Source organism: Vitis riparia, chromosome 10, assembly GCF_004353265.1.
Source record: "Vitis riparia cultivar Riparia Gloire de Montpellier isolate 1030 chromosome 10, EGFV_Vit.rip_1.0, whole genome shotgun sequence".
In the NCBI taxonomy this organism is placed as follows: domain Eukaryota; kingdom Viridiplantae; phylum Streptophyta; class Magnoliopsida; order Vitales; family Vitaceae; genus Vitis; species Vitis riparia.
Window position 1 is genome coordinate 18,684,859 of NC_048440.1, and position 27,835 is coordinate 18,712,693.

The 27,835-nt window shown below is 31.9% G+C and overlaps 2 protein-coding genes across 3 annotated transcripts; one reads left to right on the plus strand and one right to left on the minus strand.

Moving 5' to 3' along the window:
• Positions 1-10,925: 10,925 nt before the first annotated feature.
• LOC117924323 (sphingosine kinase 2) lies at positions 10,926-17,402 on the minus strand. 2 transcript variants are annotated; one of them, XM_034842930.1, is made up of 10 exons: positions 16,914-17,402; positions 15,968-16,090; positions 15,770-15,870; positions 14,831-14,903; positions 14,450-14,536; positions 14,258-14,335; positions 14,001-14,071; positions 13,352-13,648; positions 11,565-11,687; positions 10,926-11,291 (listed from the first exon to the last, which is right to left on the minus strand). In XM_034842930.1, exons 1-10 carry the CDS (start codon positions 17,236-17,238, stop codon positions 11,100-11,102), a joined length of 1,470 nt encoding a protein of 489 aa, XP_034698821.1. In that variant the 5' UTR covers positions 17,239-17,402; the 3' UTR covers positions 10,926-11,099. The 2 variants fall into 2 exon arrangements, with proteins under 2 accessions (XP_034698821.1, XP_034698822.1); XM_034842931.1 differs by lacking the exons at positions 15,968-16,090; positions 16,914-17,402 and having other exon boundaries at positions 14,831-14,906; positions 15,770-15,857.
• Positions 17,403-20,065: 2,663 nt separating this feature from the next.
• On the plus strand, positions 20,066-27,337 carry LOC117922848 (ribosomal RNA-processing protein 17). Its single transcript, XM_034841035.1, has 4 exons — positions 20,066-20,206; positions 20,399-20,504; positions 26,152-26,278; positions 26,796-27,337. The coding sequence occupies exons 1-4, from the start codon at positions 20,088-20,090 to the stop codon at positions 27,050-27,052; spliced, it is 609 nt and encodes a 202-aa protein (XP_034696926.1). The 5' UTR covers positions 20,066-20,087; the 3' UTR covers positions 27,053-27,337.
• The last annotated feature ends 498 nt before the right edge of the window (positions 27,338-27,835 follow it).

The following is a 27,835-nucleotide window of genomic DNA, read 5'->3' on the forward strand; positions in this document are numbered from 1 at the left end:
GGCGAGTACAAGACTTTTTACGTAGAGGCGAGAGTGGCGGAGCGTTTGAATATCGTGCATGGCCCGCGAGGGTCATGCAATCACGTAACGCCTCGCCTCCTTTTTACACGCGCCTCATGTTTCAACGCCTCGTGTTCAAACTAGACCAGACTCTTCTTCTGGTTCGTTACTTCCTAAAAAATATTTTCGAATCCAGCATTGAATTACTACTTAAATGCCGTATCCACTTTACTGTTTCACACGAAATAATTACTTCATATATATAAAATATATTTTTTAATTTATTTATTTTCTTTTTTTTTTTAAGGATATTTGGTGGTCAATTTAATATTATTAATTATAGTACTGTTGTAATAATACATGTTTCCTTAAATATTTTTTGGTTCTAAAAATATGATCCAAGTCAAACCTTGTAAGAGACACGTCACTAAATACAAGGATTATTAGTAAAATTAAATCATTAATGATTAAATAGATGTCTCATTTTTGTAGTTTTTAGTACGTTTTGGTGCCTACTTTAATGGCTGTTCTCCCTTGTTTTGCAACATCGGAGCTTTTTAGAAAGATGTGAAATTAATAAGGTTTAAATTACGGATTTGTCTTTATTTATCGTGCCGTCAATCTAGTCAATGCACCCCCGTTATAACCTTCTCTCAACTAAACTTTCCGTTATGATTGAGAAAGAAGTGGCCAACTGACGAAAAAAAATTGGTCTATTATAAAAAAGTATTAGGAAAATTAAATATAATAAAATTTAATTAAATATTTATATATTTTTAAAATCGGGTTCTTTTATTAGTTTAAAAGTAAAATATTAATATCAATTAATATAGTTGAAGTGAACTTATTATTAATACGTTGAATTTAGTTATATTAGTTAATATGGGTAAGTTACTTTTAACTGAATAAAAAAAGTCAAATATTATATATGATTTTTTCTATTCAAATAAAATAAAAATAAATAAATACCACAATGATAGTTTTTTATTTTTGATAATATAAAAATAGTCTAATTCTCAATTATTCTCGGAATATGATTTTTTTTTTTAGAACATGTTTTAATTGTTTTAAGGTGATTTTACTTATTTGTTTTTATAATCATTTAAAAAAATAATTATATAAATATAGAAATTAATTGAAGAAAATATACATTATATTTAAAAATACATAAAAGATGGTAGGAACATTTTAAATTTCTAAATAAATTTTTATTGTGAAAAAACATTACAAAAATGTTTTTAAAAACTATTTTTGAAAACTAACAATTCTCAAAAAGGCACTCATAATATAATGACTCTTAATCTTCCTATTTGAAAGAAAAAATCATATCGGTTAATCAAATCATAAAACAATAATATTATAATTGAACAAATCATTTGAGTTGATTTTCCACATTTGATAAGCCATGGAGATAATTAGGTTAAAGAAGAGTGAAGATAAAAATAAAAATAAAAAAATAAATTTTACACATGCAAAGGTGACGAGGTAAGGTGTGTAAGCATCATCAACACGTTCCCCATTATAACTAAGAAATGAGGCAGGAGAAAGGACAGCACTGGAAAGTGAGATGGTTTCCTTCCACCTATAAATAACACATCGGAGGGAAATAGGGGAAATGTGGACAGTAGGGTGGTTGGAGGATGGTCCAAGTCCAACCGTAATGTTTTACTTATGGCGAAATGTCTAATAATTAATGTTGACCTGACTAAATAAATATTAGCATTCTGATCATGGTCTTAAGCGATTGGAACGATTAAGAGCATCACATACGTGACAGACCCTCCGACCATGTCTTTATAGCTAAGGAAGGTAGGGAACGGGTTCCTCGCTGGATGTCTCTCACTTTACTTTTCATTCATGAATCATGACTAAGGCCAATAACCTCCTTAGGTTTTCTCATATTTTGTTATCGATTTCTTTTGGTTTTATTATCCACAGTGAACTATATGAAATTGGTGAAATTGCAACTATTTTTTTCTTCTTTCTCTTACATTGTCATTGGATTTTAAAATAATTGTTTTTCTTCCATATGATTTAAAATAATTTTTTGTTTTAAAACCCGAAAATTATTTTAAAAAGCTTATAGTACTATGAAGTATTCGTTATTTGAAAACAATTTTAAAAAACAAAGTGAAATATATGGTTATTTTGGCATATTTTTAAATTTAAAAAAAAAAGTATTTCGTATTCTTTAACTTAAAATAGTTTTTAAAAATATAACAAAACATGGCATGTTTTCATTTTATTTTTAAAAATCAGTTAAAATAACTTCTATTTTTTTTCTAAAAATATTTTTTTTTTTCACTTTGTTTTTTAAAATTATTTTTTGATATCAACAACCAAATAAAGTTAGAAATTTTAAAAGTAGTTTTTTTTTGTTTTTTAAAATTAAAAAAAAAATAAATCATATGACCAAACAAACTCATAATTTTAAGAAATTAAATAAATAATGTTTCTAAAAATAGAGAAATAAAAAAACAAATAGTTTTAAAAAGTCAAAAATATCTAAATTTGATTTTTATAAATTACATGTATTTCTTTAAAATTATTTTTAATATATATATATATTAAACAAGTATATCTCAAGTTATTAATTTTTAAAAATAATTTAGAATTAACAAACCGATTCAATTAATACATGAAAGTCATTGAAAAAAATGATTTTGTTAGTTTCATATATGTACATAAGTATATATTTTATTTTTTTATTTTTTAATAAAGAAATAAATTTCAAATATATCCGATTAATACCAAGAATTTATAGATAAATTTTTGTATAAAATCAAATAAAGCTAAAATCAAGTAACAATTAATAAATTCTACAATTTTATGACAATTGAAAACATATTAAATTATTTTTAAAAATTTTATTTTTATGTTAATTATATAAAATAAGAAAAGGCATAACAATTAATTAGATTAATTTTACTAGCCTCCTTTAAGATTGAAAAGGAGAGTGAATGAAATTAATCGGGTTTTTGAAGAAATTCAAAACAAAATTTTATTTAATTGTTACAAATATTGTAATTTTAAAAATAATTTTGCACTATCATGTTTTTTTTTTTATAAAAATGTATTTTTAAAAATACAATATATTTTCCAAAATCCACTCATCCAAATTCATGGTTGAAAGTGGAATTTTAAAATTTATTTATTTACTTATTTTTATTTTTATTTATTGGGTATTTAGAGTATAGGACTAAATAGGAGTGACAAGTGGGAAAAGGCCTTCTAGAAAAGGAAAAGCAGGAGGCAAATGCGGCACAACGAGTGCGGAAGATTGCAAGAAAAATAAGAGGAGATCCCTACTCATTAGTCTCATGATTTCCTCATATGACCCAAATGTCAAATTGAGAGACAACCAGAATATTAACCAAGAAAAAGTCTTTGAGAGAGACAAAGACACCATCTCTGATCACCACCTTTTATCTTCTCCTCACTTGTTTGTTTGCCGTTATGGTTATTTACCTTCTCTTTTTGCCACTTGACCTCTTCAAATGGGCAATTCCTAGTTTTTGAATCAGTCTCATGTGCATGCAGTGGAATTGAACAGCGCCCATATTGGAAACACATGTTGTTTTGACAGTGACTTGGACAGTTGGTCCATAATAATGATTAATGCTATCTTGGGCCCAATTATTCCTTCTACCTTAGAACAAAGAATTGGTATTCATGGGACATATCGATGTCATTTATGAAAGTTGTAATTTGCTTTTTTGGAAAAATTAATGTCAAAATTCACCCATTTCTATATTGTATATGTTATTTAATGTTTTTCAAATTGGATCCTAACGCCACTTGAGCCTCATAACTACCCAATGTGTGTTTGATTTGTTTTTTATTCTATTATAGAAAAATATTAAAAAAAATCAAATGTAATTAATATTTTTTAAAAAGCTATATAATTTTAAGTTATTTAATTTATATATTATAGGAAGTAAGACTTTAAATTACCTTCTGAAATGGCTCAAATCCAGATTAGTTGTTTCATCGATAAATTTTCTATTCCAAGTTAGAAATGGTATTAGAAAAATTTGATAATTACTCCGTTTCATAGTACAAATGTCTTAACCCTTTAGAAAATTTTCTTATAAAAACGTGTTTTTTTCGATATTTTTTCATAAAGTGAAAGAGAGTAAATTTTTTTTATTATTATTATATAGGGACAACTCCTAAAAACTATTCCTTATTTCTCTCTTTGTTGGATCGGGTTAGGTCAATCCTACTGGACACCCAAACCCAACATAAACGTATGTATGTTTTTAGAATATTGTTGAATCGGGTTGGGTCAACCCTACTTAGACACCCAAACCTAACTCCAACACATGTGCGTATGTGTTTACTCGGGTGTCCAAACCTAACTCCAACGTGTGTATGCATGTGTGTGTTCGTTCGGGATGAGCATGAAACTCGATAATGAAATGTAGGAAATCACGGGCACAGAGTGGAGAAATGTGGAAACAAAAGAAGACAAAGCAAGTGTCGAGAGATGATGAATACTAAACTGAAAGGAGGAATCTTGGCCACATATAACAATGTTGCTTCTCTTGTTTCTTTGCCAGGCCAAAGTTAACATGGTAACAAGAAAACGTCACAACGTATGAATCGGTGGCGGAAAGCCACATGCCCATGTGATAACTTCCGACAAGATATTTACAAATTACAAAAAGGAGAGGCATGTGAATGATGACTTTCGCTCTTTATGTCGGTCATTTTGAAAGTGGTTTTTTCCTTGTTGTTTTGTTTTTCTCCTAAGAAAACGATCCAAATATCCAACCAACAAGTTCTTCATCTTCCTTTTTTTTAATGCGTGGCAGAAAAGTGGGTTTTTAGTAGGAAAAAAGTGCTCAGAAAAAGTAGTGGTGGGTATTGCCGTATTGGCATTCTTAAAATGTTGAAGGTAAACTTTGCATTTATAGGATGTGTCAGATCAAAGTTGTGCTTGGAATTGTTGGCTGAGCGGGAAACTTCAATGTTGGTAACACATTGATGGAAGAATATTAAAAATAAAAAGCAATTTGTTGTATCAAAGGAAGTTATAATTTAAAAAATAGAATAATTCATACAAGTATGTACTTGGATTTTAATATAATTTGAGAAGCGTATTTATACTAATTAAAAATTTGAAAAACTTTATAATTATCTTCACCTTTATCAAATTTCATTAAATTAATTTTTTATAACACACTTTTTGTATCACATTCTAACGAGAGAAGGATCAACTCCACCTTTAGTTAAAATTTATTTTTATTATCTTTATGAATGTTTTGTTCTCTCTAACTCTTTCAAAAATCTTTATCTTAACCACGTATAAACCATCAATCCACGTATAATCTTTATAAACTCGTATCTCTCTTATGATAACTTTTTTTCTTTGTAATCTAAAATATTTATAAAGATAATTTTTACTAACTTTCCTTATTTTATAAAAATTTAATTATAATCACATATAAACTTAAAAAATATTCTATACAATATTCATTTTACAATATATATATAGAGAGAGAGAGAGAGGGAATATGAGACAATTCCTAACAATTACCATCTTTAATCAAATTTCATTGAGTCAATTGGATTTTTTATTATTTTTTTATTTTTTATTTTTTATTTGTCGCTCTTCTTGTGTGTTACAGTTCCTTCATGCACCATGGGCTTCATGTGCATCACGATCTTCTTGTTTCTTGGATCACATTATAATAGAGAATATTTGATTTCATCTTACCAAAAATTTTGTTTTGCAATTCTCCTTTATGATTTTATTTTATTTTTTATTATATATTCTTCCTAAAATCTTCAAACAAGATTCATCAAGACACCTTCAATCAAAGGTTCTTATAAACATGTTCACCCTAAGGTTTTAATATCACTTGTGAGCTAAAGTTTCAATATTGCAACATATAAATAAAATAATATACAAAAATAAAACAATTAAAATAAGTACACAAGGTTTTCATGTGATTTGACCAATCATATAAGAAATAATATTCTACTATACGAACTATATTATATAAAATATTACAATTGATTAAAATAGTACATGGCCATTAAGTCTCCAAATATCCCATGTGTTTCCCACCCTACTGAACTTTGTAAGCCCTCTTATACCACCTAGAGTCTCTCTATTTTCCTTATATTTATATATATCGTATCATTTAATCACAGAGATATTTCTATTGATTTTTCCTACTTTATAAAGAATCTAATTTCAACGATATTTTTATTAGATATAATATTCTATATATAAAAAAATATACTTCAACTAGGAATTTAAGACCATTCCTAGCATGAATAACTCAAATGCAAAAAATAAGTAATTTTTTTAGAATAAGTGAAAAAAATAATTCAATTAAAGTGTCTCTTAACATATGAAAGAGTACTTTTTTGCATTTATTTTTAAAAAATGCCATTAATTCAAAAAAAGTGTCTCACATGTCTTTTCATGACTTAATTTATACCAAACTTTTATTATTTATATACTCCCATCATTTTACACCTCGGTTTCATTTCTTTGTATATTATATATTTTGTTTAATAATTCAAATTTTATTATATATTTAAATTCATAACAAGTATGATTCAATAACTTAATTTTTTGGACTTTGAAACATAACAAGATACACATTTTTTGTCCACTTAACAAACAGTAGAAGATATATTTTTTTCAATGAAAAATTTTAAAAATGATGTTTTAAATAAAAAAAATTTATGCAACAAAAGTCGAAAAGAAAGAAAGGCGGAAGAAGAATTTGGAGAGAGAGGACTGAGTTTGAGAGAGACAAGAGGGATCGAGAGGCAGAGATTTATTGGGAGAGAAGAAGAGACGAGAGAATAGGTAATAGGCCAGTAGGTGGTGGAGTCCACAACATTAACTTGACGTAGCTGCCGAAACACACGTAACACACAACCAAGGGAGCAGAGCCAAGGCACGTTGTTTGGAGTATAGGCTTAGGAGACTTATCACTTCACCACACCCTTTTGTCTCCACTCATCAAATTTCCAAGTAAGGGAGCCCATACTCCCCTTCTGTCAGATTTTTGGTTGAATTTATGCATTTCACCTCAATTTTATTTGTTGCCCTTTTTTTCATCTTCATTCAAATAATAATAATAATAATAATAATAATGAGAAATATGTTGGACGATAATCATTTTTATAAGCGGCATGTGGATATTTTTGGCTTTGTATTATTTCTTGAGAAATAATATGTATGGTGAGTTTGACTCCTCGTAAATCTTGATGACGATGAGGGTGTTCTGTTTTTACTCATTATGGTAGCGTGGTTGAAGGGGAACTCCCGAGTGTACGCAATGTGAAGGACTTCTCTCGCTCTGTTGGCGATTTTTTGTTTAAATATGATAATTTAAAATTTATTTTTAAATCTATAATTCTTTTTTAAAAGCATGACAATTAAAAACTATTTTTAAATCCATAATGCATTTTAAGGTATTAATAAAAAAAATATTTTTTTAAAAAATAATTTTAGGGCCCAAGCAACTTAATCTCAATAAAACAGCAATAAATGTTAATCATAAATGCACAAATGGGCTTTTCGCCATATAAAGATGTTAACCTTAGAAACACAAATATCTAAAATTTCTTAAACTAACTTAGACATCGAAGAGGTGTGTCTAAAACACTCATCGGACCACTTTTTTTTTTTTTTCAAGACCATATAGCAATTGAGTGAAGAAGACACTAGGGTCAAATTGTTTATACACCATAAATCCATTCCTTGAAGTGAATATTATGAAAAAAAAAACTTATTATGTATATTGCAATAAAATCTTGATAGGTTTAAGCTTTCAAAAAAATTAATGATTCGGTATATTATCAAAATTTGATTTAATGAGAGTCGATTTTTCATAATTTCAGTATTACTCATATTTCTTAACATGAATATTATTAAACAGAATATGATATATATCGAATATAAATCTTATAGACTTAAAGTTTGAAGAAAATTAATAATTTAACATGATATAAAAGTGTTGTATGAACGGAATCTGCAATTCTGCCCTTCCTCGTTGTTTCTCTTCTCCTCAAATTTGCAATTTCTGCCTTTTCACCTAATGTGTATGATTAGTAGGAGGATGATGGAGCGTTTGGTCTTTTTCTACGTGGAAACACGTTTTATAGGGACGGGTAATGGGTCATGAAATATCTCGATGTCTCCAATTATTTAAGTCCACGTCGAAGGAAAACATGTCCGATGATAGGACCCACAAACACATGCACAGGGCGGCCTGATTAGGCTGACTGCATCTAATTTGCTTTTTCCCACCATGCATGCTCCCGTTTATTTTATTTCAATTTTGTTTTTTGTTTGGTCATCCATGACTTTCATGTTTCCCACGTAATTTTTGGTTGCTCCAATCCAAGGTAAATGTGCATGCAAAGTGGCCACGTTGATGAAAGCTATTCAACAATTGCACCAATGCCAAATACGTCGGCACGTAATTAAATTAATCATGCACTCTCCCTCAAAGTCCATTAATTAACAGTCATATTAAAAGTAACAACGCATGCACACACAGTCAAGCCCGTGAAAATTTCAATCAATTAATAATACTTCACATGGGTATCAACCACATTTAACTAATCACTATGATTATTAAATGTATTTGTCATTTGGGTAATTTGCCACGAACCTCCCTACTGATATTATCTATTAGACGCTTAAAAAGGTCCTTATGAATATTGTTATATAATTAAAAAAAATCTTATTAATATGCAATATTATAAAAATAAAATAAAATTCTCTTTGAAATGAGATATTATAATTAATTTTTATATATACATCACGAATGATGCATGTCCTACGAGATTATAGATTTAGACAATTATATATGCAATATTATAAAAATAAAATAAAATTATCTTTGAAATGAGATATCATAATTAATTTTTATATATACATCACGAATGATGCATGTCTTACGAGATTATAGATTTAGACAAATACAAGAGATTATAAGATTATATAAAAAAACAATGATCAAATAGATTAAGTTTCATGAGACCCTTACGCAATAGAGATAGATAAAGTTTTAAATTAAGTTTGAGGACATCAATTATAATGATTTATTTATTTTTATTATGCATATCATCTGTTTGATTTTAATGGGTTATTACAATTTTAAAATATATTTATATAGTTCATATATATATATATATATAGGATTAAATATATTTTACCTTTTTAAGTATTTTACACTTTGTTTTCTCACGTTCAAAACTCAAGACTTTATTTCCTAAATTTGTTTAAAAACTACATTTTGCTCTTTCAACTCATTAAAAAACCAATAAATGACATGTTAAAGTTAAAAAAAAAAATGAAAAAGGTTGAAATGTAAAGAAAAATACTTACTCTTTAAGTTTAAAGTTGTTACACTTTACAATTACACGCAAAAATTATGAATAGATGTGCAAATATCTCTTTAAAATAAAAAAATGAAAACGGGTAATTGTCATAATTTGAAGACATTTAGAAAAAATTGAGTTTAAAACTATCAATTTAAGGTTAATTCTACCCAAATTTAAGCCACAGTTTAAATGGGAGTGTGGAAAAAAAAATTCTTTTATAATTTTATAAAAGTTTTATAATTAGGAGGTTAAGTGTTGCTTTTTAATAAATTTAATTGGTAAAATAATGAGTTTCGAATATGAGAGGGTAAAATATAAAACGCGTATGATAAAAAATATTTTTTTATAATTTTATGAAAATTTTGTAATTAAGGGGTTGAGTGTTGCCCTTTAATAAATTTAATGGGCAAAATGTTGAATTTTGAAACGCTAAAGGGTAAAACACGTTTTCCTATACCGACTTGGAAAGTTGGAATTAGGTAACCATAGCTGATGTAACCACTCATTTGTATGTTTTCATGATGATAAATTATTATAAACAAAATAAATGTAATATAGAGCTTGAAGCTTTGCCCTTCACGTAAGATAACCAAAAAAGTAGCTTCTATGACTTTTCACGCATTCGGCATTTCTTAATCAGCACTTCTCAAGTCCGTGGCCACCACGCATCTGCCGCACCGAATAAACGGTATAATAATAGCTTATATAATGGAAGGTTTTTTTTTTTTTTTTTTTTTTTTAGAGTTTTTAAAGAAATTACATGAGACATGGTCCCGTTTTGTCAAAAATATTCGATTGAAACAAACGTATTAAATATTTTATTTTATTTTTTAATTTAAATAAAAGCCGAATAAGCTTTTGACAAGTTTATTGTATGATTGAAATGTTTGACGGGTCGATATAATAATAAAAAACTATAATAAATCAAGCTTTGGTATGATTAGGGCGATGCATTATTTGAACCAAATCCTATGAACGTTCACGGGTTCTCCGCAATGGCCTAATTAGTTATATATATATATAGATCGCTTTCTATTGCCTTTTCCTTTTTCTAAGGATAACTGAACCCAACGAAAGTGATGCTCTGCCTGCCGACTGAATAGGAAGCAGTGGCGGCCGTTATATAACAAACGAAAGCGTTCGGTTTATCTTCATTCATTGATATAATCTAACGTTGGCCCCCCTTCTGCAAATCTAATTTCCCCATGTAGTAAATACTGAAGAGAAATTTTGTCTAGGAAAAAGATTTCAAACAAAGATATTCCAAACGCAGCCTTAGTCTAGGAATATGTAAGCTTTTCTGCGCTATCAATGATTTTTATTTTCAATCTCGTGTAACATGCCCTAGGAAGTAAAATTAAATTGTTGACAGGCTATGTCTTTCTTTCTATGATGTCTCTCTTTCTCTGAAGTGACTCAAAACAACTTGATGTGTAACAATTGACATATTATCACATTAACATGAGCCAACCAATCTAGAAGTTCAAAAGTCATAGGGCCAAAACTTCAGCCTCCAAAAATCAAATCATTTTCAAACATTAAATCAAGCAATGAATTGAAAATGGATTTAACAGGTAACTTCAATGATATATAATTTTTAATTCCATTTTTCTGATTAGTGGTCCTGTACAGGAAGACTTCATAATACAACCCGAAAAAAATCATTTATTCCTTCTAATACATACCCTCTGCATTCATACTATAAAACTGACCTGAAAAAACCAATATTCAATAAACTATATGGGGGAAAAAACAGTAGCTAAACCTTGATCCACTGCGATTTGGAGGTTGTCATAGGCCATCAGGGTCTTCTGGTCACACTTGTATGTCCCATTCCCTCTGGCCAGGACCTCACCATCTGAGTCTATGATCCCTCCCTTGGTTGGGTCCTCAGTGCGAGGACCAGGCTCCAAAACAAACGCTTTCACCTGTATTTGTCACAAGGAAAGGGTGAGGTGGATAGAGTTGAGAGAGAGATGAAGAATTGAAGTTGCAGAGACAGAGTAGGGAGAGTAGGGGATTCTCCTTTTCCCTTTTCCCTTTTCCCAGTCTAAACTAAAAAGACTTATATCTGTTCGTCAAGGAGTCTTATACCCCAGCAAATTATGTGAAGATGTAGATGTTGTTAATTTATAGGGTGGAACTGGAAAGGAAAACATAAGAAAGACAAGACGAGGTAGCAGGTGATAAAAAGAACTCGCCTTAAAGTACATGACATAAGGTGATTTGATATGATTTCCTTTGTTCAATTCCGACATCAATGCTAGCAAGGGTAATTTAGGACAATCCCGTATGATAATCAAGTCCAAGTAACCATCTGAGAACTGCATATCAACCAGGACAAAAAAGAGAATAAACCAAAGTCATGTATGCCTACAAATAATAAAGATCACAAAATGATAAATTCAAATGCATATACGTCTCTGCTTATTTTGGAAAGGCTTTTTGAAGCAGATGAACAAACAATACATACATTCACAAGATAGGCTCCAGTCATACAGTCAAATTCACTAGGTTTAATATACATAATATATATATATATATAGCTCAATGGCCATATTCATTTACCAAATAAAGCATTGTGTGGAGAACACTTCTCCCAAGAAAAGGGGAAAAAGAAGAGGAAAAGAAAGGGTTTTAAGGGCTCAGAATGTATTATTGAGAATTGGCTTTTTATTCTGCATTTTCTTAGACTCAGCAAAGTTATGGTTAAGAATATCAAACCCATACCAAATATTTTCTCCATCAATTAACCAGAAGAGAAAGAGGAAAACGCATGAGTGGGTACAAAAGCAATTAATTAGAGAAAAAAAGGAAAAATACAAATCCAAGTCAACCCCAAATCTCAGACATGCAACACAATAAAGCAATTGAGATGCATACAGAAGTGACCTAACAAGGCATGACCTCTAGTGGCCTAGATTGATGCAAAGATTTAGTTCTCAAACTGAGAACAAACTCCATAAACCCCACCCCCCCCACAACCACACACATAAATCTTCTCTCTACTAGGAATACCAGATTCCACATTATTCTGGAACTGCTTCATCTTTTCCAGTGGAACCTGTCCAAGACTCCAAGCACAGCAGTTTGCTTTCTCATTGCAACAAAATAAACTAAAGAAGAAAGAACATTCATGAGCAAGAACCCTGTTTCAGATAGCATTTCAGTATAAGGGTACTGACAAGAATACACGATTCTTGTTGTTGTACTAAGAAATACTTCTTTCGCAACCACTACAATGGACCTTGAAGCTTCTCTTTAAAAAAAAAGCAGGTGATTCCTGCTTCCTTCCAGGAACTAGGAGCCCCTTCAAAAAGGCTTTCTCATGATTATAAAGCACAGTGCATAGTTAACTCCAATAATCACTAAAAAAGTTGAATTTGGTCCAAAATAGAAGTTTGCAACTTATCCATTTGCCTTGCTTTCTAAGTTTATATTCACTTGGTAATGACAAGGTTAGGCATTTCAAAATATTCATTTAAGCCCTATTTGGAAACTGTTTTCAAAAACAGTTTTAAAATTGGAAACCTGAAATGTTTTTAACCTATTTTTTATGTTTTTAAATATGTTTTATATGTAGTATTTTGTTTTTAATGATTCTCCATATTTGTATAATTATTTTTTAAAAGAATCCTTAAAAAATAAGTGAAAACAGTTAAAAGATGTTTTCTGAAAAACACAATGTTTTTGTTTTTAAGAACATAAAACTATTTTTTGTTTTCTGATTGTCAAACATGTTTTCTTGTTTATCTATTATCTAAAACAGAACATTGTTTTCAAAAACATTTACCAAACAGGGCCTTACTTTTCCCTCAGTTGTTTTTGTTTCCATGGACCTAGAATCAAATAGGCAGGAGTTGACCCTATTGTTTACACCTTGTAAACAATTCAAGCAATGTCACACAGTCAATTGAGATTTAAGAGAGAGAGAGAAAGAAAGTGACACAAGCTAATGAATTTTAAAAAACCAGAAAAGGAGACCAACCTTGGCATCGGGTGCTGCCATAGTGTCTTCACCACCCCAAGGCACATTATGAAGCCAGATGGAAACAAAAGGTCCATCAATGGTTCTCCATTGTAATTTCTCCAATTCAATATTAGGTCCCTGATAACCATGCTGTTGAACCTTAATAGGCTCCTCTTGACTTGGATTGAAGGTATTGAGTCCACTAGTAGATTCACCTTTGTAAGTACTTGGCTCTCCAAAAGCTTCAAAGCCAGGTGCAGGCACAAAAGATATACATCCATTATACTTCCTCAAATGTGATATTCGTTGCAGAGCCTGAATAATAAGAACAGTTTAGTAACAATGATGTTCTAATTTCAGCTAATCTTCTGAACAAGGATCTATAACACCATCCAAGCTATGTTTTAAAATGGGTGCACTAAAGCAATACCAAGGTAGGGAAATTGCATGCTATAGGCATCATCAAACTATCACATCTTGATCACTTAGTTACAGGAAAATGTTCTTCCAATGCATTTTACATATATGGCATATATGTTTGTGCCTGTTTATGGCATTCTACAATGGTTAGAAACATTATATGGTATAAAAGAGGAAAATTCCATATGATCATTAATGCAATTGAAGTCATAGAAGATAAGAAATAAGGAAATATTTCAGGACATACGTAGAAATCTAAGCGAGCACTTCCCATCCACCTATATTTTTCAGACTCAATGTCAATATCTGCCACCAGACCTGGAATACTAAAATTCTGTCAGTAAGGCAAAGTAGAGCTATCAAAATCAAACAAATCCACTAGAAAGCTTATTCTAGTAAATCCAGAGGCATATTCTTAGAAAGCTTGTCTTAAAAATCCAGTTCAACAGTCACTTGCAGTTCCAAGAGTATGGCATAAACAAGTGGTGGAAATTTTGGTCATACCCCAAGCAAGCATCAAGACGCTAAAAAATTTGGTCTCCCCTTGCAAGATGGTAGCCACATCCAGTGAACACTTATGACCTGTCAATGGGTTAGATATGTAGCAGAACAATTCTTTAATAAAACAAATTACCAACAGATAAAAAGAAATGCAATATTTCAAATGCAAAAATGTTAATGGACGCTCTGTGTAACCTCGAATAATAGCAAGAACAGCATTAGTCGGTGAACAAGGATCACCAACTGAATCCAAAAGAGATTTAGCCATGCCATTCCCTGTTCCTGCATCCAGAAACATTCCATGTCAAATTTCAATTAATAGAATCTAGCTTCCCTGCAAGCAGGACTACAGATCATAATTGCTTTACTCATAATCAGACAATCCCCTTCTAGATTTTGTATTTGGATGCCTGTCTATCAGTGGGGAAGGCTCAGGCACACTAAAATAATAAATATGTTATTCCATTCATCAGAGCAGAATGGCATGCAATCTCTTGCCCACCTACCTTACCTGAGGGTGACAATTGAAGAAATTCAAGAAAAATGAGGACACAGAGATCGATTACAGTGACAAACCTGCAGGAACAACCCCAATAGGCATCTTTATTGCAGAATCCCAATCATCTCTTTCAAGCAGTCCATTTACTACCTACTAAAATGTGAAAAAATTATAAGAAGGAGAAAGGGATCAGAAATCACACCTAACTCATGGTTGAGTAATTACACAGAGATTTCGGCAGATAGGAGGATACCAAATCACAATGACCTTAGTGAAAAATTACATGGCATACATGTTACCCCAAGCATTTGGGATTCAGGGCCTTCACCGAAAGTGATTGCATGAGGCCAAACACAATAGGTGTCCAACAATAAAAATCATAGTACTGTGATTATAACATATACACAATATATCACCTCTTCATAAGCTAAGCAGCTAACAGTATAATAAATAGCTAAGATAATCCAACTTTCATTAATCTAGGGTAGGAAAACTTTAAGTTGGCCCTTTACCTCATGAACCTGCTCCAATACAACAATATTCCCTTGACAAGAGAATGTAGGCAGTTTATTGCATGCGGTATCATGTTTATGAAACAGATAAAGAAAGATTCCGTAAAACTCTGAGATGCCTCAAAAGGAAGTAGATCTAGAGAATGAATGACTTCTAGAATATTCTTGGATGAAACATATGAGTAAAAGTCTTGATCAAATTCAACTTAATTATTTAGCCGAAGTCATTGAAAAATGGAACATGTACCACCTACTTAACAAGAAGATAGAAGCATTCAGCCAAATTTACAGTGTGTTTTTTGGCTTCACTTTTGTTCCCTTAAAAATCATGTAACATTCTAGTAATAAAGAATAATAACTTTTTTTGCTTATCCAAACAAAATAAAAACTCATTTTCTCCTTGAATTTTCTTTCAGAAATACTTTATGATATTCCTTAAAGTTATTACTCTTACAACAAAAACATAGTAACAACCCATATGGCAATAAAGCATAGCCAACTAACCTCAACAAGAATTCCATCGCCGCTGACACAAACGAGGCCATCATACTTTGAGAGATCCAATGTTTGAGTAACTGCCTTTGCGTGTAGCTGATGCTTAGTTTCTAAGGACCAAAATGAAATTAGAACACAGGGGCAATAATCATTGAAAAGTAAAACACAAACAATCAATGCATAGTCTGGGGTTGCAGAAAATAAAACCTTGGATTGTTAATTGTATATCAGCATCCTTGAGCAATGGACTTACAACATCCAGAAAAATTTTTGAGGCAGATTTCTTCCCACCAAATGGGTTGACAAAAACAAACAGCCTTTTTGGCCGGCCTATTTAAAAGAGGAGCAGGTCACAACTGTTAATTATGACAGATATATAAAATCCAGAAATCAGATGAGCCATTGGCAGCTCAATAAAGAATAACTAATCAAATAAGAATTCCAAATTTATTTTCTTCCCCTACTATTTTTCAGGTATCAAACAGAGCCAGATAGTTATTTAAAATAAACAAAGAAACATGACATGATACATCTAGAGATCACATCTAAACATCAAAATTAATCAAACGGAACAATTTCAAAACTAAATCCTTCTAAGTTCCATGTCATCCCAATGCTCCGTGTGGCGGCTGAGAATGTGTGGAAAGGAAAAAAAGAAACTAAGTATATGTTTGGTTGCTGGGACTGCGAGAAAAAAATGCGAGAGAAAGAAAAGAGATGGGAATGTTGAAGGAAAGAAAAAAATGAAAGAAAATAAAAAATAAAGTCAATAAATTATTTACATATATATTTTTAATACTTATTTCATTTATTTTAATTTCTTACATAACCTTCTATCTAATTACATATGATTTTGTTTCATATTTTCAAGTAAGAATAAGCATGAGAATTGCTTACCATTTTCCTTAGTATTTTCCCGAACCAAACATAACATAAAATTTTGGAAATCTTCATTGAATTCATTATCTAAAAACACAAATGGGGCAAAATATAACATTCGAACTTAGATTTTCTTGCTTTTTTTTTTTTTTTCTTTCTCACAACCAAAACGAAAATGTAATTCAAAAATAAAATAAAATAAAATAGAAAATATATCACGAAATCACATCTAACGAAGCAGAATTCAAAGTTCTCCAAAGAAAATAAAATTCACCAAGAGAGTCGATGTATTCACGAAGCTTCTGACACCAAAGTCTGTGCGAATCAGCCGACGCAATCTCGAACACGAAATCTTTCCTCACCAATTTCCCTCTGCTTCCGACACAGCAAAGTCCACCTCCATTCTCCACAATAGCCCTAATCCGGATTCTAGAACCTTCCGAGGCAAATCCCAGAACCTCCTTCTCCACCGCCAAGCACCGGTCAGTGTGGCCATCCGACCACCTAATTTTGCCGTCATCACAGAAATCCACCGACGTTAGGGTTCCATTGATCAGAAACCGGTCCGAGATGAGAGGTTGACTTTCCGGTTGATCCATTGGCTCTTGGGGTTGAACAGAGGTTTGGCGCAGTAACCAAAGATTCAAATACGTGCTGGTGAAGAAAATGGGTCCGGTTTGGTTCGGTTATATAGTAAACCGGATTTAGAAGCAATGAGGACACAGCTTTGAGTAGTTGAATCCCCTTTTCTTTGGTTGTTGGTACTTCGTTTCCGCGCTCACGCGCCTCCGCGTTGATTATCAATTCATGGCTTTTTTATTCAAAATTCCCTAAATAGCATCTTTTTCTTGAGAGACAAGTTTTTGAAGAACATAAAAAAAAAAAATTCTTAAAAAGAAAAGTTAAAGAAAAACCCATTTTTGGTATAAGCATAAGGGAGATGGGTTTTTACTTTTTTCCTCTACTTTTTCTATTGGGCCCACCATTTGGTCTGCTTTTTAACTCTTTCATTTAGTGGTATAATAAGTAAAAAATGTAATGATTATTATTGTGATGACATTGAATTTCAAATAGAATCTCGAATTTGAAACTTCGTAAAAATTATTGTTTTTAGGGTTTAAAAAAATATTTTTTTATCTAAAATTTTTATAAACACTTTTATTGGTATTTTCAAAATAAAAATACCAATTTATCATAGGAAATTATGATCTTTTTAATTGGTATCAAAAAATTTTGGGTTGATACCCTCGATTAATCTAATAAATTTATTTTTAAAAAGTTTGAAATCGGATTTAAAAAATATGATTTCAATATAAATTCAATAATCGAGATTTTAAAATATGATATCAAATTATTAAAATTTTGTTATTTATCATGTATAAGGATCCCACCAAACATTCATGATCGAATGGTTAAAATGCTTGACTCATAATTAACAAATTTATAAGTTCAATTCTTACTAGATGGACGTTTTGTATCAATAGAATCTCATTAGATATATATACAACAAATTGATATGGTATATTTATACCATAACATATGAATAATAGAAATTAATATTCTTATTAAGACTAAGGAAATGTTTGGTCAAACTTAATATTTAAATTATTAATCTAATTACTTAAGTTAACTCTAAGTTAAATTATATTAAATTGTTAACTTAAAATTTATTATTTAATTTTTATTTTAAGTATTAAGATTATTTATAAAATTAATTTAAAACATATTTTAAATTATCAAATTGATATATTTATCATCATAAATTATAATAAAGATAAAAGATGTTGAGTAATAGTGAAAGTCGTGAAGTAATAAAGGAGATCATTAAGGTAATTATAACAAATATCAGTAAAAATATAAAATAAAAATATGAATTTAAAAATAAATTAATTTTTTTTACTTATTACTTAAAATTATTTTTGATTTTAATTCATATCATTAATTTAAATACACACCATGCATATCAAATCAAATCACAACTTCAAATAATGAAAAAAATATATATAAAAGGATGGGGCAAGAAATGGACTATTATTTTAAGCAATTAAAATTAAGTCCTATATTTTAATAATTAGAAGGGCCACACTGAACCCAATTGGAAGGTGGGGGTCATGATCACTTCAAAAATAGAAAAGCTGGCATATTAGGCATAGCGTTAATGAAAACATATGGACAGCACATGTCGGCCAACTTCCGGAAGGGGTGGTTGCTATTTTTGAGCTTTGATTTCAAGGTGTGGCATTCCAGACTGGTTGGTTGGTTGGTTGATTACCGTAGAAACTCTTCCTCTACCCACATTTCTAACCATATTTATTTATAATAAATAATTCCTCATATTGCAAGGAATCAATTATACGGACAAAAGAAATATCTCACTCGAAATGTGCCCCGCACTTCTCTTCCAATAATCAGGAGATTAATGAATATAATACTAACGTACCTCGTACTCTCTTCTAAGTTCTAACAACTCATTTTGTTTGTCGCAATGCATGACTAATGATTGGAAAGCACCGCCATCACTGTCACGGCATTCATCCTCGATACTTCTTCTAATTTCTCATCAACATCCGCAATGATTATTAAAATGAAAAAAAGAATGATCTTTTCTTATTGTAAGCGCGGCACACTCAAGCATGCTAGTTGTCACCTTTCAATACCGGGTCAAGAAGCTAAGGGGCTGATACTAGTCCTATAAATTAGATAGGTCATGACTTCTCTATTATCGAAAGAAAGAACAATAGAAAAATAAATTATGAAAAATTATAGATGAAGAAGTTATTATCTATCTGTTGTCATCCACAAAAATATGTAGCTCTCGTAATATTAATAATCTATTGAAAAGAAAAATACATTGTGTAAAAAATAAATTGAAGATATATATCAGTTTATAAAAATATCAACAGGTATTTGGTATCGATTTTCGAAAACTGTCTTCTAATTCTTATGAATCAAATAATGTTTGGTGACTAGAAAACAATAAAAAATAGAGTGTTTTTAGAAGATATTTTTTTTGTTACTTTCATTTATTTTTTTAGGGTTATTTTAAAAAGTAATTATATAAATATGAAGAATGACTAAAAATAAAATAGTATATATAAAATTTATTTTTAAATATAATGAAAATAAGATAAAAACATTTTAGGTTTTACAAAAAAAATAAGAGAAAGACCAAACTATTTTTTAAAACTGTTTTTGGAAAACACTTACCAGATCGGGCTATGACTATCGGCCCATATCCAAACAAGACGCCAAATTCACTCAGAGGGCCGGAGTGGATTTAAATTAATTCATATAGATTCCAAGTACTATTACCCTTCAGCGGCTCAGCCCATAGCAAAAAATGACCCGAATCCACTCAGAACGGGTCGGAAAGAATCCAAGCCAGAACCAATAGGATCAACAAAACTCAAAACACAGGTAACGAAGGCCCTTGGGCAGCCGCAGTGCGATGGAAGCACAGGTGGAAGAAGAAGGTGGACAGCCACGACCACCCCACGCCAAGCACATTAAGAAGAGGGCTCTCAGGAACAAAGCTCTCTCCGTTTCATTCAACGAGAAGGACCTCAGGTTCACAAAAAGTCCTGTTTTTCTTCCTTCCTATATTGGTCGCAGTCTTGTAAAGTTGAACTTAATCGAACTCGAAATTTGATGATTTTTTTTTCTTGTTTTGTAATTGGGTGTTGAGTTTTCTCGTGGTTCATCGCTAAATGTGTTTTTTTTGTTTCCTTCTTTTTTGTTTTTTTTGGTTGGTTTGATAAGGGATTTTGTGGGGGGTTTTCACAAGAGAAAGAAGAAAAGGAGAAAGGAAGCGCAGCAGAAGTTACAGGAATCTCAGAGAATCAAGCGTATTGTGGCGCGTAAAAAGGTTGAAATCTTAACCCCTATATTGCTCTTTACTTGTAGGTTTAGTTTTGGTTTATTGCTGCGGGTTTCGTTATGAGGTGGAATATGAACTGGTACATTGTGCCCCTTTTGTTTTTAATTACATTTGTGCGAGTCTACAGAATCTTAAAAGATTAGTTCCTTGATTTTCATTTTCTTGTTGGTTGATCTCATGATGTGCTTGATGTTCAGAAAAAGCTAATGGATTTTGTGAAATTGGTAGTGAAATCTATGCAAATACGATGCACTAGAAGGATAAAACAAATCCACAAGGACACAAACAATTATGCGTTAGCAACAACATCAATCCACCAAAGATTTCAAAACAGGTTCTAGGTTTTCTCAAGGCCGTTTTTTCAGGAATTTCAAAAATAAAAAACTGATGAATGAACTGCAACCCAAATGTTCCTAGTTGAAAAAGAATTAAGGCTCAAAATTGGCCATGCAATATTAGGTCAAGTAATTCAAATGAAGCCACATTCAACAATCTCCAACCTTAGAAAGATTTGAAACTAACCAAACTATCTTCAAGGATCTTGCAGTGTCATATACCCTATGGTACTCATATCCCCTCAACAAGGATCAAGTCCAAACAATGGTTGAATTTGACCCTAGAAACCATCTTTGTCAACATATCAATTTGATTATCTGCAGTAGCAATCTGTTGAAGTGGGATATCTCCTTCTTCTAAAATCTCCTTTTGCAATGTTGATCTCCAACAAATGGATCCACCTATAAGTTTAAATACATAACCTGTAGTATAGTTGTGCTTATCAAGGTCACCTACATGGTCCAAATCCACAAAACACATGGCTTGTGCTGAACTTCCTTGTTGAAATACTACCCTAATATTAGTGCTAAGAATATATCTTAAAATTCATTTCACTGTTTGCCAATTGCGCATATACCTGCTAATCATATTCGCAACATGTGAAATATCAGGCCTACTGCAAACCATGACATACATTGAACTTTCAATGGCACTAGCATATGACACATTATTCATGTGCTCAACTTCTTTGTCTAAGTAAGGAGACAATCTTTGCACTAAGTTTCTTTTGAGGTGCCAAAGAAGTATTTTGTAGCTTTATTTTAGAAGTCATACCAAAACGTTGAAGCGATACCTATAAATATTGTTTTTGTGACAATCTAACAAGCCCATTTCTTCTATCCCCTGTTATCCATTCTGAGAAATTTTCCGGCCTCTTAAAGAGCCTTAATTTCAAATTTAGTTTTCAATTGATTTTTCAACATCTCAAATGTTGTCATACTCCTGCGTGCAATTAACATATCATATCATCAATACATATTAGCAAATAAATTAGATAATTTGCTAAAATAAACACGCCGATCAAATTGGCTTCTGATGTAATTCTTCCCTACCATAGATTGATAAAATCGCTTGCACCATTGTTGAGGGGATTGTTTCAAATCATATAATGATTTGGTCAATTTACAAACAAATTGTTATTTTTCGGGTTCTTTACAACCCTCAGGTTGATACAAACATAAATCTTCATCTAAATCACCACAGAGAAAGAAAGTTTTCACATTTAACTTAGAAAACTCCAGATCATACCGAGCAACAAGGGCTAGCAACAATCAATGCTTAACAATAGGAGAGAACATTTCAGTATAGTCAATAGTCAATACCTTTATGTCATGCATATCCTTTTGTAACTAATCTAGCCTTGAAACTTACACTACCTTCCCCAATATATGAACTTGCATCCAATAGCCTTCTTCCTTGGAGGAAGTGGTACTAATTTCCAAGTCTTATTTTTATGGAGAGAGTTTTACTCATCCGTTGCTAATTTCAAACCTACACTTTGAGGACTCTAAATTGGTTGCTACAAGTGTCGGGAATATCTGCAGTAACAACGGGTAATGCGTATGCAACCATGTTGTCATATCATGCAGGTGGTTGTATATCTCCACGTGGTCTACTTACTGAAATTGACTTAAAATGTTCAATGGATCTTGGTGAAGCAGATTCTATTTGATCTAAAATGTCATCTGAACCCATACCTGAATGATCTAGAGGAGATATCTTAGCTTGTTCAATGGGAACTTCAAACTCCACCTTATGCGAAACTCCATTTAAAGAACATTCCTTCTTTGAATTGTGCACTGCATCTTGTTTCAATGTAACATCTTCAATGAATTCAACATTTCCGCTCACAGTATTTTCCTTTGCATAGGGCACCATAAATGATTACTTTTCACACCACTGTTAAAACCAAAGAAATTTGCTTTCTTGGCCCAAGGCTTTAAACTTATTCTCTAAAACATAGTAGTAAGCAGGACAATCAAATATATGCAATGAATCATAATCAAATGCAGGAGACCAGACCAATATCTCTATGGGAGTCTTGCTTTGAAGTGCTATAGAATGTAATTTGTTAATAAGATGACATGCATCTGTTATGACCTCAACCTAAAATTTCTTAAACTTGCATTTGACAATGTGCATCTCACCTCTCTAACAACGTGAAATTCATCCTCTTCGTCAGCCCATTTTGCTGTGGAATATCTGTGACTATACACTGCTGCACAATTACTTCTTCTCACAAATCTGCATAAAAGGATTCGAGTTATATTCCCCACCCACCATTGTTTGATTTGAGCCTCTTAATTTTCTTTTTAGTCTATTTTTCAACCATGGTCTTCCACTTGAGGGATATATTAAAAACAACACTTTTATATCTCATTGGATTCACCTACACACGTCTTGAGTAATCATCAACAAAAGTCACAAACCAAATCTTATCTCCTAGAGAAGTTTTTTTCTTAGGTCCCCAATCATCTGTATGGTCATAATCTAATGTTCCCTTGGTGCAGTAAACTGCAGTACCAAACTTCATCATGGTGTTCTGGCCTAATACAAATGTTCACAATATTCCAACTAGGAAGTAGAAACTTCCTCTAACGAACCCTGTTTACAAGATTCCGTAATGCCTTTTCACTTGTGTGACCAAGTCTCATATGCCACTACTTTCAGGAATCAAAAACTTCACCAGGAAGTTGATTCGAGGTTGTTGGTCCCCCCCTGCTATTGTATTTCCTTGCAAAAAATTACAAATTACCATGTGGGGTGCCCTTCATGACTGTAAGTGCACCTAACACAATCTTTATGACTCCACCGGCCATAATGATCTTAAATCCTTTGGATTCTAGTGTTTCCAAGGATATAAGTTTTTCTTCAAATTTGGAACATACTGGACGACATACAAGCACAACTTGATGCTACCTACCTCATGTATTTTATAGGCATTATTAGGACGTATCAACACAATTGCTCCATCTAGTTTTCAAAAACTAGAAAACCAGTCCCTATTGGGACACATATGGTAGGTACATCTTGAGTCCAATACCTAGTCATCTACATACATAGCAAACGAATGAGTTAGAAGTCAGGCAAAGTCTGAATCATCAGAATTTTCACTACACGAAGCATTTGGTTTCTGATTGTTCTCTCTTCTTTGTAGTTTAGGACAAGCCTTCTTCCCATGTCCTTTATGATGCAAAATGGACATTCATATATTGCAGGATGAACTCTCGATTTTGAATTAGATTTCCTTTTTTTTCCAAATTTCTTTTCATTAGATCTACCCCTTACAATTAAAACTTGTGGCAAGGAATTTTTTTGCTTTTGAACATCTAGTTTTCTATATCCTTTGTTTGTTAATGCATTTAAGACATCTTTAAATTTAATATTTTATTTCCTATAAAGCAAGGTTGTGGTCAAGTGATGAGTTAGGCAATGAATTCAAAAGCAACAATGCCTTATCTTCATCATCATTAACATCCAAATTTTCAAATCAGCAAGAATTTTATGATATCAAATTCAGTCAAATGAGCAGTCACAGTCATACCTTCTTAACAATATTCAACACTTTTTGTCATGTACTTTCCTTCTAACTTCTTCCATATTTGATATGCAATAGTCTCACCAATGATAAAAGCCTTCACATTCTTAGTTAGGTGTAATTTGCTACAAGCATGATTATTCAATTTCTTCCACTGCCACATTAAATCCTATTGGATAAGTGCATCCTTGACCTGTTGGTCTGAGATAAAATCATATATTTTATTCTATATCAATTCATTAGAGTACAGGTGTATATATAGACAAAAAAGAAAAGGCTATACATGGACTACATGGATTACGGCTACAATTGCTGACCTATAATTGACCCTATAAATGAGGGATTGCAGTGACTAATTTTTCTCCTGTGATATCCATAATTTTCTCCTTTAATGGTTCAGAGAACAGCTCACGCCAACATGACCTTGCTCTACCACATTTCAAAATTATTCAGCCCATCAAATTTCTCAATCTCAAATTTAGCGTTTGAGATCACAATCTTTTAGATGATGATGACTCAGACATCTTCACTAACTGCCTTTTTCACTATTATGTGCTCTGATACCAATTTGTTGAGAGAAAGCAAATGGATCTGTGAAATTGATAGTGAAATCTATGCAAATATGATGCAGAAGAAGACCAAAACAAACCCACAAAGACAAATAATTTACTTGGTTCGGTAGTGTGTCTACATTCACGGTATTAGCAAGATCAATCTACTAAAGATTTCAAAAAGAGTACAAAGCAATTACAAAGTACTCTTTGTTTCAAGTTCTGGGTTCTCTTAATGTAGTTTCTTAGAAATTTAATAAGTTGAAAATAGATAAAAGAACATAAGTTATATATAGGCATTAGTTTTATTCTATATATATACCTAGAGACTTTTCAAACAAACTACATGGTAACTTTAGGGTGTAGCATCTTTATCAACCTCCAACCCAAGTGTCCTAGTTCAAAAAATATCTATGGCCCAAAATTGGCCATGCAATACCAGTTGAGTAATTCAAATGAAGCCACATTCAACACCTGACTCTTTGTAAGATGATATCGCATTCAAAATCTTACTTTTACATCACATTCAATAGTGAAGGTGTCTGATGAAGTGGCAGACTGGTTGTGGCATCTAAAGAAAAAGTTCCCTGTTAATTAGTAATCATAAATACATCTCTATTCTTGTTGCTTTGATCATCTTGTAGTGACATGCAGCATTCACTTGCAACCCAGTCAAGAATCAGAGGTCTACAGCTTGGGTTAGGGGCTGTAATTATTTTAAGATGTAGTTTTCATAGTCCATTCAGGGTTTTGACTAAATAATTTTGCAGACCTGGTTTTGATGCTGTCATGAATTATGATCGGTTATCTCGAGAACCATTAGTGACCGATCAGGCTCTTATTTCAGCATTGTTTGTGCTTTAGGTCTACAGTTTGGAAATTTAGAAAGTAGCAATAGGTGGAGGATTAATTGATGAGGTTTTGGGTCGGGGTGTTGTGTTAAGTGTTGTGTTTTGTGTGGTGGTGGAACAGAAATGAAGAATGTGGTTAACCCCTCTAACCATGAATTGACCCTATAGAAAAGTAACTCTATTTCTAATGTGTCTTGCTGTAATCCAACCTGAAACAGTTTGCTGTTGAGAAAAATGAAAAATCTGATGCAATTTAGTCTGGCTACTTGTTGCCTTAGATCATTAGCATCTTACTGGTTCTTGTCTGCATTTGCATTCTATTTGTATGTCTTAGCTCTAATATCCAACTTCTGCCACAGAGGAAGCTGGAAAGGGAATTGGTTCAATATGGCGGTGCACCAACAGCCACTGGTTCAGAACCTGATGAATGTGATGATGAGCATGAGCAAGACGATGGAGTTGATGAGCCAATTGCATCAGTTTCTGGTAATTCTTCTAAGCTAGTTGGAAAAAAATATGCATACATTACACTGCACTCATGGCTGGCTGAATCCCATATTTGGCTGTCAGCCTCCCTCACTTGCAGCAGCAAGGAGTGTCCTTGGTTATAGTATTGGTCCCTTTTCTTAAGATGTGAAACAGTAATCACTCTCCACTGGGTCTATATATTAACACGATACCTGCTTGTGGTTAGTGCTATGGTAGACATGGTAACATCAGGGTTCAGGTGCTGTTGATTTTCAAAACATTTTTGGGGTTAGTAACCATTTTCATGTTATTGATGGTAAATTTGAATGTTCTTATTGTTTGTTATCCAGTCTTAGAAAACCTTAACATATAAGTGGTACTTTGTATTTTTTTACACACTGAAATGTAGAGACAGTGGTGGAGCCAATTAAGGCTCAGGGGGTGGGGGGGCATATGCCCTCCCTCAACACAAGCTTAGGTTTTCACACATTGGTTTTTACTCATCAACATTTGCCTTGGACTTTCTTGATGAAAGGAACAACAATGTATGACAATGGTGACACCAAAGTCATAGTGACAACAAGTGAGATCTCCCGTGAAGAAGAGAACCATCTGACTGAAAAGACACAAGGAGCGGCACCTCCAGCAATTGTAGGATCTAAGAAGAAGCACAATGTACCTGTGAGTAAGAAGAAAGCATTCAAGAGAGTCGTGAGACACAGATCACAGCCAAAACTGCAAAGGAAAAGAGACAAAAAGAAGGGGGGAAAAAAGAACAAGAAGATACACTAGCTCTACCTCCTCCCACCAATCCCCCTTTTTTTCTTTATATTATGAAAATTACCAATACCAAAGTGCCTTTTCTTTTGAGAAGAATTTTAAGCAACACCCACCTGAGTGGAGGAAATTTAAGTTGTGGTTGGATAGTGCAGCTTTGGTTATTTATCTGGACATGACTTTTGTAGTTCTGATAGATTCACTATTGCCCTACTTGTAACAGATTATGGTATGCTATTTTGACTGGATTAGACGTTTAGTTTGAGAATTTAAATATTATTATTTTTTTACCTGGCCTTATATTTGATAATTTCAGGATTCTTGTTTTTTTTCTCCCCCAGTAATGATGTGGGAAATATTGGTAGCCCAAAATCAGCTCTTCTGTCCATTAGTTCAATACTATGCAGATGATAACAGTTGCATTACAGGAAATGAGTTGATGCTCCAAATGGCCCAAGATTTTATGTAAATTTAGGCTTAATTTAATGTTATGTTTGCTTTCTGAAAAATTGAGGGAGAGAATATATAAAGGAAAAATAAAAGAAAAAATGAAGAAAATGTATTTAAAAAAATTTAAAAATTATTTTTGTATGGTATTTCAAATTCATTTTACCTATTTAAATTCATTTTACTCATTTTAACTTTGAAAATATATAAATTTTAATTTTTTAATATTTTTATAATAAAATTAAATATGAAAATTTTATTTTTTAATATTTTTTTCTTAATACTTTTTTGAAGCCGAATATAGCATAAAACATAGTATAATGAATATTTTGTTGGACCATTGGACCTTTA

Excerpts from the sequence above, each read along its gene's own strand:
- LOC117924323 (XM_034842930.1), bottom strand. The coding sequence starts at position 17,238 with ATGGATCAACCGGAAAGTCAACCTCTCATCTCGGACCGGTTTCTGATC. Across the intron at positions 13,649-14,000 it reads GTGCTCGCTTAGATTTCTAC|GCTCTGCAACGAATATCACA; the intron begins GTATGTCCTGAA and ends CTTATTATTCAG. Across the intron at positions 11,292-11,564 it reads CTTATGTCATGTACTTTAAG|GTGAAAGCGTTTGTTTTGGA; the intron begins GCGAGTTCTTTT and ends TGACAAATACAG.
- LOC117922848 (XM_034841035.1), top strand. The coding sequence starts at position 20,088 with ATGGAAGCACAGGTGGAAGAAGAAGGTGGACAGCCACGACCACCCCAC. Across the intron at positions 20,207-20,398 it reads TTCAACGAGAAGGACCTCAG|GGATTTTGTGGGGGGTTTTC; the intron begins GTTCACAAAAAG and ends TGGTTTGATAAG. Across the intron at positions 20,505-26,151 it reads GTATTGTGGCGCGTAAAAAG|AGGAAGCTGGAAAGGGAATT; the intron begins GTTGAAATCTTA and ends CTTCTGCCACAG.